Below are 17396 nucleotides of genomic sequence, written 5' to 3'. Positions count from 1 at the left end.
AAATGTAATACATTAGTGAGATTACATAACTTCTCCTTGCAGGATCATTTCAATGTTATTTTTTATTCTAGTTTCACCATTGAGATCACATTCATTATGTCTGGCTGACCGTGCCACTCTGTCTGTCTGGTTGTTGAGGATGTGTCCCAGCAGGCTTGCCGTAGACTGGCAGAGTGTTGATCTGAGTGTCAGTGGGACTGGGGGTCTCCTTTCCCAGCCCTCCTCTCCGCCACCAGCTGACAGACAAGGTCAGGGACTCATCCCGCCTGTCTCTCTCCGCTCCTGACAGCCTTTCCTTGGGGAGACAAACCCCGGACAACCCTGCCCTCCCTGGCACGCACCATCACCAATTAATATTGTATCACTGTTTTCTAATCTGCTCCTTCAGGGCCTTCTCGGGGTGTGATCAGGCCACCTCGCTTTCCTGCGTCCACCCCCAGCCTCCTTCCATACCGGGGAAAGGTATCAGAAAGAAAATCGAAATAGGCGACATTACATATGGCACTTGTAACTTGTTTTCTTGAATTTATTTACCAAGACTCCTTTTAAATGAAACACAACTAAAGTCCTTTAAGGTTAATAAAATCCCTGTTAATGGTATTAGAGTGGCTTTGTCATTATTCTTTGTGCAAAGTGAATTTATTTTAATTGGATATGAAGGGTAGCTAGGACTGCACTTCAGTTTTAAGTTATTTTAACGGTGCTGGCAGCGTGACTCTTGTCCTTTACCATGAGGTTCACATTTGTGGTTTTGAGGGAAATATCGTGACAAATATTGATTGGATTGCCAAGAACTGTGCAGTCATTCATGCCATGCTTCAGGATGAATTGTAATAACTTTAATGATGTTCGCATTGTGGTTGTCAGCAGGTTAGTATGCTGAACTAGTATTTGGTTCAAATCAAAGATTGCTTTTATTACATTTTGTATGTTCACTACTATTTATTTTACTTGTATTTCGTGAATTCATTTTCTAGATAAGGAAAATGACAATAAAATGCATTTGCCATTTATTTATTCTTCAAAGCGTTTCCGACCACAGCATTGATGAAGATCCATCAAACTTGTCAGGGCCATCTCCTGAAGAAATGCTCCTATCATCTCTAGGACTACAATTTTGAAACATTATTGAATGCTTCAGAATACATTTCAGAGAGAGATTATTTTATTGATGCATCGCAACGTTGACATGTTTTGCCATGTTGATGTCCTGTGTTAGTTTGGGAGTTGGGAACATGACTTACCACTCTGTCCGATTGCTAGAACTGAGATGAGAAGCACATTGCCATTTGTTTCGGGCTTGTACCTCCATTCTTCAAACTCTGAACTACTTGCAGTGAGAGACATAACACCTCCTGCGACCTCAGTGGATGACTTATCTTCCTACCTTGGGGACTGAGTGATGTGCTTGTGGCGCTGAGAATAGCTACCGTGCTGTCCGTCTGGGTTGGGGTCGGGAGCAGCTCGGGCGGTGAAGTGTATTTGTCTGAATCACAGCTCCTGGCTCACACACATTTGACTCTTCTTCTAATACCCCACACACAGACACCCACACACACACACACGCACGCATATAGAGTCCGCTGACGTACAGACACTTATGCTAGCGCTCAGTATAGCATGATGGAGGAGCGTGGGGGCCATATGTCACACCTTGGCTGCTAAAGGACTCACCTGGCCTTTCCTCAGCCCTGATGGATTCAGGCCGGCCCTGCAGGGTTGGCATAAGCACACACATTCACACACAGATTGTACTCGAGAGTCCAGATCACTTGTTCTTGGTCCGTTTCTTCAAAAACATCAGTTTAGAGGGTGTGAAGGAGAGGGAAAGAACAGAGGAATGTCAACCAGCAGAATAGTGCTACTTACTTCCCGTCCTCCTCCTCGTTGTCTTTGCTTCATCACGGTGGCAAAGACACCAAGAGTGTAATTTTCAACCGAGGAGTGGATGTGGATGATTTTATGATTTTAGACATAAAGCTGACTTCTAGTCAGTCGGCGTGTTCATTTATGTGTGTGTGTGTGTGTGTGGGTGGGTGTGCGCCGTGTGTGTGTCCCACAGATCGCTAATCTCTCTGAAGTCCTGTTTGTTCTCCAGGTTTGCCCCCACTACAAACATTTCCCTGATCAAAGCTGTTGAAAAGGCCTGCCACTTCAAACAAAGTATACACACACACGCGCACATTTATACAGATCCACACACACTCCAATCCATTCCAACACAGCTCTACGGCCGGCATGTTGTCATGGCAACCACATTAATCCTAAACCAACCAGCGTGCAGTTGTTGCGTCAGGCGAGGCCAATCAGGAGTGGGAGGAGAAAGAGACGAACAGGAGTCATGAGCTCAATTAGCATTTCAATGTAGAAGTTTATTCTCATTGTCCGTCCACACACGTGTTTATGTATGTGCGGATGCGATAAATGCTATAATATAATTATCCTAATGTGTAAATGCTAGTGTTCATTCTATTTGTATAATTGGGAGATGAGATTGTTTGGTTTCATTTGCATCCCCGTGCTGTCTTCTGCCCCACTCTCCATTTTTCTTCTTCTTTAGAGCAGTAATACAACAAGCCGAAAAAGAAAAACTTTTTTCTTTTAGATATTCCAGAAGTCATTTAATATCCAGAGATAAGCAGTGATGTTATCTGAGACATGTGATGTCAGCTTTATCAGAGAGCTGTATTACCAGCAGGTGTCACGCTGCATTAAAATCCTTTCAAGTTAATTTATGAGAGATTAGGGAGATGGAAAACTTCTCCACTTTTTACCTTTTTTTAATCACAGAAACACAAATACAACCGTTGAATTAGCCTGTAGGTGTGATGACATCTCTCTTGTTTTCATTTGCAGATGCCTTTATACAGTATCTACTTGTGCTAGAATGTAGAATTGACCAATATGAATTAACTTCATGTTGGGATCAGAAATGTCATTGTACAGTCATGGTGTTTGTATTTTTCTTTTGTCAATTATTGTTTTCTGTAGCTTGGTGTAATGGTGGAAGCTTTTTGCATTTGCGCTTAAAACAACTGAATATATTTTTCAACTTTGACTGAATGGAAGGAGTGATGTTCAATAGATATCGACAAGTCACTATGTGTTGTCTCTTGTACTGGATCTAGTGTGATGTAATGGAAAATGGACTTGAACTTATTTTGTGCTTTTCCAACCTCTGAAAGTGCTTCAACAATTCATACACTGATGGCAGGGGCTACAATATCAGATACACATGAGCTGCTATTTTCTAAATGTCATTTGTGTGTAGGCCACGAGGTATCGGAAAAAGTTAGAAATATCAATATGTTTAAGGTCATTTTAAAACGCTGTTGCCATAACACAGTTTGCCCACCACAGTGAGTGCGGACACGTTTAGGTTTTAACTCTCAGTAAACATTATGTTCACATAATTAAAATACATCTTCACAAAAGTTTGTTGACATTATGTGTTTGCCTGATATATCATTCATATTCAAATATTGTCATCAGCTACAAGAATCTAATATTTTTGGGGTTTATGTCATGATGCTCAAAAATGACGCCGTTATGACATCACACCTGTCATGAACAAGAAGGAGTGTGTATGAATGACTTTTCATTAAGATGTCATTAAATATTTTATGGCCAGTCTGACGACAGGGATGACATCATCAAGAGGGTTTACCTAGTGCTGGACAGATAGCTCTATTGATGCTAAAGTCACTGCTAACTGCTGCTGATTATAGCTGGCAGTAGCTAGTTAGCTCAGCTAGCCGTGCGGCCTGTGCTCCTATTAGCTGACTCAGTCCAAGATTGGAAAGACCTGCAGGCTATAGTTCGCTGTATTTGTTTAAATAATTGAAATGTGGTCGTACATCATTGTATTGATATATTTTAATAGGGTTGATCCCACACTGAGTAAACTGTGTTTCAACCACCCTTATTTTGGTTTATCTTTGAGCTCGGGCTCTCTTCAGTTTCTGTAGCTGTAACTAACAATAGACAATAATTCTCCTGGACAGCACACTGTTTGAAACAGCAGTGCTGAGTGCATGCCACAAAGTCTTTTTCTGATGTAAGAGCGGTCCAGCCAGCTCAGGAGAACAGAGTGCATCTCCTAAAATGGGACACACAATGGCAGAAGATGAACACTCGGCTGCTCTTGGGAGCAAACCGAAGCAACAGAACTCGATTCACTTTTCTCGATTTTGTGCCTGTGTGTGTAGGTGTGTGTGACAAGGGACATTCAACGACTTTGAAAGGAATTGTTCAACAATTTTTGGAAATACTGTTATTCACTTTTAATAGCACTTTCATCATGCTTGTATGCCTGGAGTCGGGAGGTGAATTTAGTATGAGGGCTGGAAACGGGGAAGCAACCAAAGTAAAAAAAAACAGAAAAGCAGAATCTCTAAAGTTTACAAATAAACACGTTGTGTTTTGTTTGTTTAATCAGTGCACAAACAGAAACATGACATTTGCAATTTTACTGGGACTTAACATGCTGTCATTATTTACAAAAAAAACACAGTCTTGTGCACAACAGAGATTCCTGAAGCCAACACGGAGAAGTTGTGACAGGCAAACAGTAGAGATGCGGCGCATCAGCACTGGACAGGGAAATAGTTACGGCACTTACATTGTGTTTGTGTGTGTGCGTGTGTGTGTAGTCGCACAACAAGCTAGCAGCCGGCGAATAGCGCAGTGCTATAACGGAGCTAAAAGCTAATGTCAACGGAGGTTGCATTGAGTTACATGATGATGTGTTCAGGTCCTCCTTATTCAGTAAAAAATAGTATTGACGAAGGTAAATTGTAATATTATCATGATGTTTTTAATTTAGTCTTGTCAGATGTAGTTTTGGGCAAGAAATGTGAAAAATATAGTTGTTTGAAGGAGATGTTTTGACATTATGACCTGTTTTAACTTATTAACACTAGGTCTAAACAGCTTACAATACATAATTAAAAAGGCCATGAGTTTTTTAATCAAAGAAAATATTTAAATAAAAAATCAATAATTTATTTCCAAAGCATTTGAATTGTGTGTTTTATTAGAGTAAAAAGAGAACATTTTAAATTTTTGACAGTACTGTATACACTAAATTTGGAGCGGTGAACATTTCATGAATAGTTTTCTGGACGGATCCGTTGGTGAAAAAAGTTAGTCTGGAGCCTTAAATACCAGCTCAAAATAACAAAGAAATAGATAACAATGGATATGGCTCATTGACGATTGACGAATAACCATAATCAGGGTATCTTTAGTGCTTTCTAGAGAAAAACTAAAACAGCTAGTAGGATCTTGCAGCAAAAAAAAGCTTTATCCAATATATATTTGTATTATAATTCAAATCAAAAGAGTAAAAGCTGAGAGTTGAAATAATTACTTTTGCTCGTACGAGTTGTGCTATTGTTATCTTGCGTAATCAAGAAAAGAAACTAAATCAAAAGGTGTTCGGCTCTTTATGTTTCTGGTGTTAATAGAGACACAGGGCTTATTACCACATTGTCTTTGTTATTTTGTTATTGTTTTTGGTGTGTCCCAGTGGCCTGTTGATTTGAGCGGAGCACTAAGTGGTTGTTAATGGCACAAACAAGACTGTGGTTTAAAATAGCAGACTGCCCATTAGGCTGGTATTAACAAGGTAATGGCCTGTTACTAAACTGCTGAATGACATTGCCGTCGAGCTGATGCCCGCAATGCACACGTGACCACAAACACAACACACACGCACACACACACCACGCACAGTTAGTTCTTCCACGCACAAATACATACGTGTATAGCATGGTGAGCAGAGCTGCAGACTGATCTGCGGTAGGTTTGAGTTGCCGCAGAGATGTGAGTAGAAAAGACAAGAAAATAAGTAGAATCGAACAGAATAGAAAGAAAGCAAAATTGACTGAAAGACATAGCTGCGAGGTGTGACGTGGTTATTAAAGCTGAGATGCACTAAGGTTGTTTACTTCAGCCTGACTGTATTGTTGGGGTTCAGAAATTATTGATAGGCAGGAAGAGACATAGTAATAAAGAAGCACACATTCTGTCTGTACATCCGACTGTCTGACCGCTGCGCTAGTACAGATGGGCTTCACTTACAGCTTCTCGCTGATAAGAAACAGTGGTTCAAACTCCATTTCAGAACAAACGGTGTCCTCTTTGTCCAAAGAGTGCTCCAGTAGTTCATGTACTGTATGTCTGCTTGTGCACACATGGCTGTTTTTCCTTTAGGATGTTGCATTTTCCCTATACACACACACACACACACACACACACACACAGGCAGACACACTCCTCCACTGTGGTGTGGCAATAGGGCAGCACAGTAGGGGGTATATCCCTGGGAAATCATTTCTCCCTCTCCTTTCTTCCTATTTGTAACTTGTCCTTTCAAGCAAGACAGCCCTTAAAGTTCAGTGGCACATTCTTCAAAAAAAAGGCTATTACTGGCTGCCTCTGATTCTGTATCATGCCGCGCACAGACCCGCCATCCCTCCTTTTTATGTTCCTCTCCTCCTGTCATCATTTTCTGAAGGCAAGAGAGGAGAAGTCAGGGTTTCAGAAACGCCTGTGACCAATGCCTTGAAACACTGAGCAGTCGCCGCCTCTGACTTTGCGCCAGACGTCCGTATCATATCGCTAAAAGGGCCTATTGCTTTTGATACTTGACAGAGCTCCCTCTTTGTCTTTCTCTCAGTGAATCTCTGTCTCGCCCTCTGTGCCAACTGTCTATCACACTCGTTCTCTACAGTTACAGGGCTCCATAAAACAGTGTGTGACTGTAAGAGATATGGGCATGCTTCTGAAAGGCATGAAGAAAACCTTGAAGTTGTTGTTGACCCTGACAACGGATAAAGGCAGACACACGCACACACACACACGCACATACACAAACACACAAAAGACGGCGGTCAAAAGACAGAATTCCTCAACCTTTTCCCACCTGTAACCACATTTATTTTCATACTTCAGCATTTAGAGTTTGCTTTTCAAAATATATTTTTAGAATGTATGATATAAATGTATTTCACTCAAAATTCTCCAATGATTATGTCTATCAAGGTCGAGTTGACAAAATGACACACTGAAGAACATAATGGATAATTTAACCTTGATTGTTACAACCTTTAATTCAGTGAATGGCAAAAAAAAAAGCTCCCTGGTGGTAATTAAACATTGATGTCTTAATATGACTCACCTTCAGTCGCATATTGATAAACACACAGCATTTAGACTTGTTTCCTATGCCCCAAGCTATCAGTTATACTTAGATATTAAAGTGCTGCTTAATACCCACTGGAAATCTTGTTTTTACTGACCTCCAGTTCTCACCTTGCTGCAGTGACTGGGATGTGTACTCTCGGGTGTGTCGGTACTCTGGGACATCACTGTTGGGTGTGGTTACAGCTGCAACAACGATTCAATATCATGTTGGTATTTGTAATACTGTATGAAATAGGTTCATTTAGACCAGCCTATTTAATTGGAGCTCACATGTGCAGTACCGATCAGGAAGCGGCACTAAGCGGCACCGCCAATGATATAGTTTGCAAATCAGCGTTTTCTGATGAGTAGCTTTGTGTGTGTGTGTGTGTGTGTGTGTGAGCTATACAAAATAAATTAAATTGTGTGTGTGTGGGGGGGGGGGGGGGAGGTTGTGTTATTGGCTATTTTTATATTGTTATGCGTCTCTGCATTGATAGCATTTATTCTCTTTTGGCACTTTGTGCTGTTCTTGGTTCTAATAAGTGACCAACGATATTTTTTATTTCATGAGTGAAACAATGAACATTGCTTTTTTTTTTATTGTTGTATTACCGAAAGCAAAAACAAAAAGGCTGTGTAAAATGTCTGGCCCATCGATGTCCTGGTTTTAAAATCTGTCCCAATTGAATTTGTAATTGAAGAGGCCCGGTTTAGATCATTATTGTCACGGTGCATCCGCTTGACCACTCATCTGTGACCCGAACAGGACCCGAGCTCACAGTGGTAACCGCCTGCTCTCAGGTCAATGACGGCCAAAGACCGGCCTCCCACCTGCACCTCTCATTAACATAATTAGAAAGCCCCTGACTTCAGGCTGGAATGCTGATGGCTGGCTGACACCTTGTTTAGGACAGATCGCCTCCCCTTCTCTGTCAACATGTCTCCCTCTGTCACTCTGCCACTCCCGTCGTCTGTGACCTCCACTGTCATCACGGCTGCCCTTGAGCAGAAATCTCTCTATTTCACAGGGACCAGCCATAAGGGGGCTTGATTGCGGCAAATTGATCCATAATCACACAGCGCTCAGAGCTTTTTATCCTGCCGCCTCTTCATCTCCACTTTAGAGGCCCGCCGTTGGCGTATTTACATGCTGTCATCTCAAGGGTTTCCTCTGCTCAAGCCCTCCTCTGTCTCTTTTCTCATCGCTCTCTTTTCTCTTTATTTCTCTCCCCACCCTTCATCCCCTTTATGACTCTCCCAATTTTCTTTTCTCTCCGTCTCTCCCCTTTGTGTCTGGATGTGATGCCAATCTGAGTGTCTCAACACGGCCATTGTAATCCTCTCCCAAAGCCGGCTCCGTCCGTCCCTCCCTCACACACGCACACACACACGCACGCACACACACACACACACACACCTCTGACCGCCACATCTCTGCTTATGATTGCTCTCTTCAGCTACGCACACATCCTACTGTAGATGGTTACGATGGCCGAGGAGACAAAGGGGAAGTGAAGGAGGGAGGCGGGTACGGAGATGAGTGGAGATGGTCGGGACGGAGGTGTAGACAGATGCTCCAGAGGTTTTAGGTGACTTAACCCAACAGATACCCGAGAGGGGTGTCACCCGGTGTGCCTCTCTGTCCTCTCTGTCTCTTGTCTCTTTTGTCTTTTTTTGTTTTATTAGCATACCTGTAATCATTGCAGTACCTGTATGTACAATAATTCATGATGAATGAAAAAAAGGAAAACAACATTTGTTTGCATACTGTGTGCAGCTACATAGCCAGGTATGTTGCTTCTAATGAGGAACATTCTATTTTTACATTTTAAAGGGTTTTATTGTTCACATTTTCTGGGGGATCTTACATTGAAAAATGTAAAAGATTAACAATAACTAAATTAGAAATGGTGGATATTTTAGAGGCAGTTAATTATACGTTTTAGGGATTCATGTTGGGAATACAACTTACAACAAGTATAATTGAAAAGTGATTTGATATGATGAGATCTCATATGAGTTTCAGTTGAATGCATAGTCACTATACACAAACATAATATTGTTGCGGTGAGAACCAAAGAAGAAAGGAGATTTTTTTTTTTAACTCGGGGGAGATTTTGAATGAGCTCAGTAAAGTTTTATGTGTTGTTCTGTTGATCTCCTGCTTCCCTTTGTTCACTTTTCACCTCAGTGTCACGGCTTGTCGTTCTGTCTTCCCCTTGCTGTCCTCTGTCTTTGTATCAATCATCCCCTGAGAGTCTCCGTCCATCCACTGTCTGTGTAAACATCCTCTCCTCTGTAGCTTTCCTTCTTTGTCAGTTCAAAGAAAACACCATGGTGATTAGCGATGTTGGACTCTCCATCTCTCTTTCTCTCTCTTCTCTCTCTCTCTCTCTCTCTCTCTCTCTCTCTCTCTCTCTCTCTCTCTCTCTCTCTCTCTCTCTCTCTCTCTCCTCACAGTTTAGCTGTGTAATGTGTGGTGTGTGAAGTGACAGGGAATGCTTTATGAATGTGTGAGGAGGCCTTGGCAATGCCCCTGCCTCCCCACAATAAGATGAGCTGAATAAATCTGAGAGACGCCACAGGCTCTCCAGCACCTCCGGACACAAACAAACACACATGCACCAACATTTAAGGCAGGGGACCTGGCCAATTCCTGGGTAAAAAAAAAAGAAGCATCATAAGACTCTTATCATTTTGGAGTCCTACGCACTTCAACGCACAGCCCCATCCCTCTCAGTCTTTCTTTTTCTTCTTTCTTTATTCCTCTCTCTCTCTCTCTCTCTTTCGCTGTTTGTCCTTGAGGTGGCGGAGGGTGGTGTCAACGGGTGGAGCGGAGCGTTGTGTGAAGAGGTGCAGGGCTGTGATGCTTGTTGGGGCTCACTCAGCTGGGCAGTACACGGTGCTGCATCTCGTCCCAAGGCTCTGTATAAATTCCACGCCACTGACAATTTACAGCTCACGCCCATCCTCGATATGACGCACTGAGCAGGACGCCAAGCGTGTCTTGTTGCCATCTCGCCAAAGTGAGGCTAATTTATTACAGTGTAAAACCCACAGAGCAGAGAGATGGGGGGGGGGGGGGGAGCCTTGGTTTGAGACTCGTGGTATAATGTGTTATAAAGCTGTGGCCAGTGTGACATTGTTTTTTATCGTACCACTGTGTACTGTGGTTAGAGAATGTCGCAGTGCATGCTGGAGCAGATTTTCTCTTCCCAGAATGTGTCAAAGAGTTTAGATATTCCATATTTCATCTGGTTTAATATAAAAACTTATGCTATTTAGTGTCCAGTAAGATAACTGTAGTGTTACAGTTTAGTGTCTTTGCTCCTCAGCCTTCCATGTCTTAAAGTTTGGACACTGATGGATTATTATTATTTATTTTTTTTAGATAACGAAATCTGCCTCTTATTTCTGGAATCAAATTTTCTTTTAAAGTGGGTAAATGTATTTAAATATATGCCATGATGCTCCAATAAGGTCTTGACAGGGCTTCCCTTTGTACCTGGTGCAGAAGAACGATGACGACGATCTCCGTTAATTACATCATGTCACAACTTATGAAATTGAACCCAAAGTTCCTGAGACTTGCTGTCACAGAAAGCGCTGACCAGCACAATCATGACTGACCTTCAGAATCCATTAGATTTATGTTGTTTTTCACAGGCACTTTTCTTCTCTCCAGTAATTTACATATTTATCAGAGCTGATCGTAGTTTGACATCCTTTAATTTTTTTACTCCCCTCCCTGCAAGCTGCGAGAGAATGAGCAGTAATGTGCCGTACAGTGCAGTGCGTGACTTTGGCAGGTGAGGAATACGCTGAGTGAGCACTTTGATTTGGAAGTGTGGGCATAAATTTTGCCGCTGCCACATTCACTCATTCATTGTCACGTTGCTCTCCCGTGCTCTGCCCCCATCCTCTCACTGTAGCCCCCTTTCACTCGGTTTCTCCTTCTCCTCCTAATTCTTGTACTTTTATATATTTTTGTTATGTTCTCTTAGATGCGGTGACAGGAGGTCTGTGATGATGTGAAAGTCAAAGAGGTTTATAGTTTGGAGACATGGCCTCTCAGGAGTTATTAATGTTGTCACGGAATGGCAGAAATTAAGAATTAAAGTCACAACAATTGCTTGGATGCCCATGATATACAAACATTATTTAACAAAAGAAGATCATGTTGCAAAGTGAAACAGAATGTCTTTGCATGAAAAGATAGGGAAGCAAGATACATCCTGTTTACAAGCTGGTGTCTGCTCGAGAGAGAAGATAAACAAGTGTATTGTAAACATTGTTGGCCATATTTCAGTGGTAAGTGCACCATCTTCTTGTAAGGTATTACGAATATATAACAATCTGATGTTCACCTAGCACTGTTGAATGTCCACATAGGGACCGTTCTTTCCTTTGCACAAACAAATACACACATATTCAATTTTTGCACTGCCATATTGACTGTTCACCTGTGCTAAACCTGTTTGCTGAGTGATTGATTGATTAGTTGAAGGGCAGAAAATTATTCTGCAACTATTAATTAATTGATTGTTCTGGTCATTTCTGAAGCAGAAATGTTGAATGTGCTTATTCCAGCTTCTACAATGTGCATATGTGTTGCTTTTTCGGTTCTATATCAAAGTATATTAGAACATATAAATACGGGTTTCGGACTTGGGTTGGTTGAACTGAACAAGCAATTTCAAGGCATCACAGTGGACTCGGGGAAATTTTGCTGACTATTTGTATAATTATATACACTAAATAATGAATATACCAATCAAAAATATAATCAATAATTAAAATACTCATTAGTTGCACCTCAAATGTACACATGCAGAATAATGCAAACCTAATCATTCTGACATACTTAATGAGGGAAAATGTAGCACAACTAAAAAATGAAGACAAATGATGAATGTTTTTGCTCATGAATCCAATGGCTGTGATGTCAGTTTGACATTCAGCTCGGCGTGAAAGACATTTATTGGTGAAACTGTTCTTAGCTGTTCTTCCCTAAAACTACAATTTAGAATTGTTTGCAAAGACAGAAAGCGAGTTCCAGGAAAGAGTTAGATAATGTGTGTTGACTTCGCTACCTTTCAGTCAAATCCCTTGCCTTTGTTTTCTATTTCACTTCTGTCTTGCGTTCTCTCTCTTCATCCGCCTGTCAGCCCCCCGCCTGCTGATCTCTACTGACACCTTGAGGTCGGGAGATGCTGCTGCAGCGCCGAGCTCAACCATAACTTGACCCCAACCTTTATGTTATATGTCACGCACACCCCAGCCATGATTTTCCCTCACATGCAGCCGAGCTGCGGTTGTCGGTATGGTGCTGGTTACCTCTGGGCGATGGGGAGCCTATGGAATAGTGGGACTTAATTTTGTGCTTCGATGCTTGGCTGAGCACAGCCAGATATAGTGGGATGCAGAGATACAGACACATAAACACAACAACTACTTTGGGAGCATTTGTGGGAGCCCTGAGGAGACATAGTCACACACGCACACACACACACACACACACACACACACACACACACACACACACACACACACACACACACACACACAAACACACTGACACAACTATGTAGTAAACAGTGAATCCATTGTAAGCTCCAGGAGCCTGCTGTAAGAGATTGTTTTGATGAAGCAGCAAGGGCACACTAGCACTGAGACTAAATGTAGCATGGCCACGATGGTTGAATTCCCCGACAGTCGGGACCTTGGCAGCTGCCTCCGGTTTGGCTCTCAACTTTCTGGGTTCTTGGTTTTACTGTAGGGAGAAAGGCTGTGTGTGTCTGTCAATGTTTTTTTTTCTTTCATTCATGATTGCAGCATTGTACTGTAATGTGTGTGTGTGTGTGTGTGTGTGTGTGTGTGTGTGTGTGTGTGTGTGTGTGTGTGTGTGTGTGTGTGTGTGTGTGTGTGTGTTCTTGTATCAGGAGCTGTTGTGGTGGCCTGGGGTCGAGGCCAAAGTAGAATTTCTAAGTGATGGAATTTCACAGCTACCGAGCACCCAGCGGCCGGCCAAACCGCAAGCACTCACATTTACAACAAACGGTCCGCCCCGCTCCACGGAGACTCCTGAATGGCAAAGCCATTTGTCTCTGTGAAGGGCAGAGGGGGAGAAAAGCGAAATAAAATCAGAGGGAGAGTACTTAAATGGAACAACGCTTTTTTTGTTTGTTTACGACCCCTAACCACTCAAACTGACACACCATGTACACACACAGAAGCGCACACACTGCTGTGAGGCTAAATTGGAATTAAGGAGAAGGAAAGGTGCATAGCCTGTTGCTAATTAGCATTTTCTTTGCTCAGCAGAAGCGGGTGGAGGAATCAATAAGATATTAAGTTTGTGTATAGTGATGAGGCACGCAATCACTTTCATCCATTAGCAACAGCAGATTAGAAGAAAAACACTGGCCAAGAAAACAGTGAATATTTGACCTCTGTGGTTCTCAACTTGGCTGGGAATGCAGAGTGCAGACTGTTTGTTTTTAAGTTATTTAGTCTGTTTATTGTACAGTATTTGAAGAATGTGCCCAAGAATGATCCTCAAAATAGCTATGGTAATATAAGAGGTTAACATAACCTTACTCTTACGATTGGGTTAATTTGAAAAGTAAGTTGAAAGGTTCATGGAGCATTATTGATGCAAAAATCCACAGTGACTGAAGATGCTCAAGAAAAGTCTCATTGGTCCAACTCATCTGTTCAACTGATTAAAAGAGAAAGGGGCGGGGGGCTTCAGCCAGACCTAAAGGCTCAAACCAAAGGAGACCTCTATCAGGTCACACCTGTTGCTGGCTGATCTCAACCTCTGTAGATGTATAATTCACCTTGCCCAGTTGAATATTCTGTGCCTTGTGTTGGTTTGATGTTTGATTCATGTGTGTCTGGCAAAAGATAGACGGCCAGGTCAGTGTGTGTTCTCACCCAGCCTCTCACACTGCACTATAATGGGCTCCTTATGATCTCTCAGGTACTATGATAATAGAGTTGAGTTTGTCTTAACTACAACTGATAAGTTTGAGGACTGCTGTCTACAAGTCTAGAAGTTTGTGCATTAACAACAACACCTCTCTCTCCCTTTGTCTTGACTTTTATTTACGCCTTTACTCTTCCTCCCTCCCCCCGCAGAACATCTGAGTCCAGAGCGGGAGAAGAAGCTGGTCTTTCTCACAGCTCGTGTTCACCCTGGAGAGTCTCCTGCCTCCTTTATTTGTCAAGGTAAAGTTTTAATGTTCAACGTCATTATATGGGGTGTTTGAAAAGTAGGTATGCATTTGTATTTACATAATCAAAAGTCAGTGATATATTCAACATATCCTATAGCATACTGTAGACTGATAACAAAGCAAACGTGTATACCTTTCCCGTAGATTGTTAGCTACAAGACGAGCAATGCTGGGATGGGGCGGGCAACTAGCTAACCGTAACCCAAGCTAAGTTAGCCAGCTAACTGTAACTTAGCCACGCAGCATCGGTTTTGACAATGGTTGCTTCGTAGTTAGCTGAAGAAGTAATTTACAAACAGCAAGCTAGGGAGCATGAAAATTGTGTTTGCCTAAAGGTATATTAAATATGGTAGCCATGTAATATCACGTCACTGTTTTGGCCGATTGTCACACTTCAAAAATGTGCCTTGCTGAGTCTTTTCATTCATTTTTTTTCTTCTTTTCTTTCATAATAATTCTGTTGAATAACCAAGTTTCAAGTCATGATATAAAAGACAACATAAAACAAGGGACATTTCATTTTGTAAATACAGTTTACCAGCATATCTTTAAAAAACTGTAGATACTGAGACCTTTTCCACCAGAATAAAGGAGCACTCGAGCAAATTAGCATGACGCTTTCATGTAGCCGGGTGACATTATACACATTATTTTCAAAGCAGTGCAGCAGAGCCAGAGCTATTTAGATTTTTCGTTCCTAAAATTATGGATCCTCTATAATGCAACTCAATCACAGTAATAATTGCCCTCATATTTGAAGCGCACAATCCAGTTTTCAATTCAAGTTTTCAGTCATCAGGGCAGTTTTCTCAAACTTTAGAAAATCTCCCTCCAGAGCTACAGGTCTCTCAGTACTTCCCATGCTTAGTAGACAGCATCAACAACACTGAACACAATAAGCACAGCTGTACTTTTCTCATAAACATACAGTACAAACTTATACATTACTATATGGCTATGATTTCTCTTGTTAATTCATTATTATGACATATGCTCCACAACTAAACCTTAGATGACTTCGACTGTTACAGGAATAGAAACAAGAACCTGGGCCTCTATATTATATCTGAGGAAATACAATCTGAGGATATCATAGAGTTGCTTTGTCTCAAAACTAATAAAACTGTTGGAAAACTGAGAACCTTTGGGAAATTGTCTTCTTGTGCAGAACAACAGTTTTAGCAGGATTTAATGACTTTTAGCTCCCTTTCTCCTGCTCATACTGAGGTGAGTGGGCAGGTTCGCTCCTTCTGGGTCCCACTTCCTTGTTTATAGGGAGCCGGTCGGAAGGGGGGAGAACTGGTGCGATAAAGGGACGGAGGGCACGGCCTTACCTTTAGCGGTGGTCCCTACCCACTACTCTGAGTCAGTGAGGCAGACTATGGAATGTCCATTAACGTTAACGAGGTGTAGAGTTACCGTTTGTGAGGAAGGGTCTGATACAGCAAGGTGGGGTAAAAGGTCTGCCTGTCTGCCTGTCTGCCTGTCTGTCTGTCTGTCTGTCTGTCTGTCTGTCTGTCTGTCTGTCTGCATTTCAATGTGTGTGTGCATCATCATGAATCAGATGAGTTGGTTTCCAGCAGCCCGCTGTGTGCTGTCTGTTTTTCCAGCGCTGTCAGCTCCATTCCATTTGTATCGATTTAGGCTTGACGTCTCCTATTCCTCCCCCGATTCTGACGATGCCCCCTCGCTGTCCTTCCTTCTCCTTTTGTTTCTGAAAACTCAATTAACTGCCGCAGCCCGTCTTCGGTCTTCTTTTCAAGTCTATTTCCCTCTGTCTGGGCTTGTGTGTGTGTGTGTGTTGATTTATGTATGTGTGTTTGATAGGTGTGATCGACTTCCTGGTAAGCCAGCATCCTGTGGCTAAAATCCTAAGAGATCATGTGATCTTCAAGATCGTCCCCATGCTAAATCCTGATGGAGTCTATCTGGGCAACTACAGGTACACAGACATATTTTAATTCTTGATTTAGATGCATCACTTTGTCGCCCTTAATTCACACATTACATTGTTTTAAACCCTACGTGTGATTATATTCTCTTAACTCCATCTTTATGGAGCTTAATGAATTCATATAGCTCACAGCAGTGCATTTGTTAGAAGATAGTATTTAGCTGTAGGGCTGTTCTCGCTGCCAGTATCTTTGTCCATCTTCTGTTTTTAACACTATTGCTGCAGCTCTGTGGGCATCCTCCTCCTCTCCTCTATTTTCCTCTCTTCTCTTTCCCTTCTTCATAATTGCCTTTTACTTAATAGGCTCAGCCCCAGGAATACTAATGCACACTGAGATAAGCATCGGCAGTCTGCTCCCAGTGTGTTTGTGAGTGCCATCTCGCGGTGGGGGCTTGTCACTGCCACCAAAAATATTTGCAGGGAATATCTGTGACTGCATAATGGCTTTTTTCATTAGCTTGCTTTCACATTGAGTGGTGATGAGCAGTGTATTGACAGAGCGTGAGTGGTGATAGTCCTCACCTCACCAATCACACTCATTTATACACATGCATGAATCTCTTTCTCACACATTAACACACACACACACACACACACACACACACACACACACACACACACACACACACACACACACACACACATATACCACACAGCCTTCCCTGCAGGATATAGTGCAGCGCAGGCTGAAATGGATACATGCAGAGAAAAGAATCAATGTCAGTTAACCTGGGATGAGTATTTTGTTCATGGTTGGCTGCTCTGCACAGTCGCTCTACAGTATCAGTAACTCCTGTACGTTTACCAACTGCTTAAATGTTGAAGATGCACATGACGATGGCAACGCAGGTTGCTAGTAACACCTTAGAGTAGCAATCCACCGCTATATGGTACCTGTTTACGTCAATACATTATATTCACCCTGTTCTATGTCAAGAAACACCTAAAAGACCACAGAGGGAATTGTATTGTCTGAAAAACCTTTGCTTTTTTCAACACATTTTGCGTTT

General features: G+C 42.1%; 1 protein-coding gene across 1 annotated transcript in view; it reads left to right on the top strand.

Annotated features, from left to right (window-relative positions):
- Positions 1-17396, top strand: part of agbl4 (AGBL carboxypeptidase 4) — a 242737-nt gene that overhangs the window by 201145 nt on the left and 24196 nt on the right. The window contains exons 7-8 of the mRNA XM_068591298.1: positions 14335-14424; positions 16260-16374. Of these exons, the coding sequence (XP_068447399.1) occupies positions 14335-14424; positions 16260-16374 (205 nt within the window). The remainder of the gene's footprint in view (positions 1-14334; positions 14425-16259; positions 16375-17396) is intronic.

The sequence above is a fragment of the Clinocottus analis genome, unplaced genomic scaffold (assembly GCF_023055335.1).
Source record: "Clinocottus analis isolate CAN_PGR_092001 unplaced genomic scaffold, fCliAna1.0.p SCAF_25, whole genome shotgun sequence".
In the NCBI taxonomy this organism is placed as follows: domain Eukaryota; kingdom Metazoa; phylum Chordata; class Actinopteri; order Perciformes; family Cottidae; genus Clinocottus; species Clinocottus analis.
The sequence above is the reverse complement of the archived record's forward strand: the minus strand, read 5'-3'. Positions and strand labels throughout refer to the sequence as shown.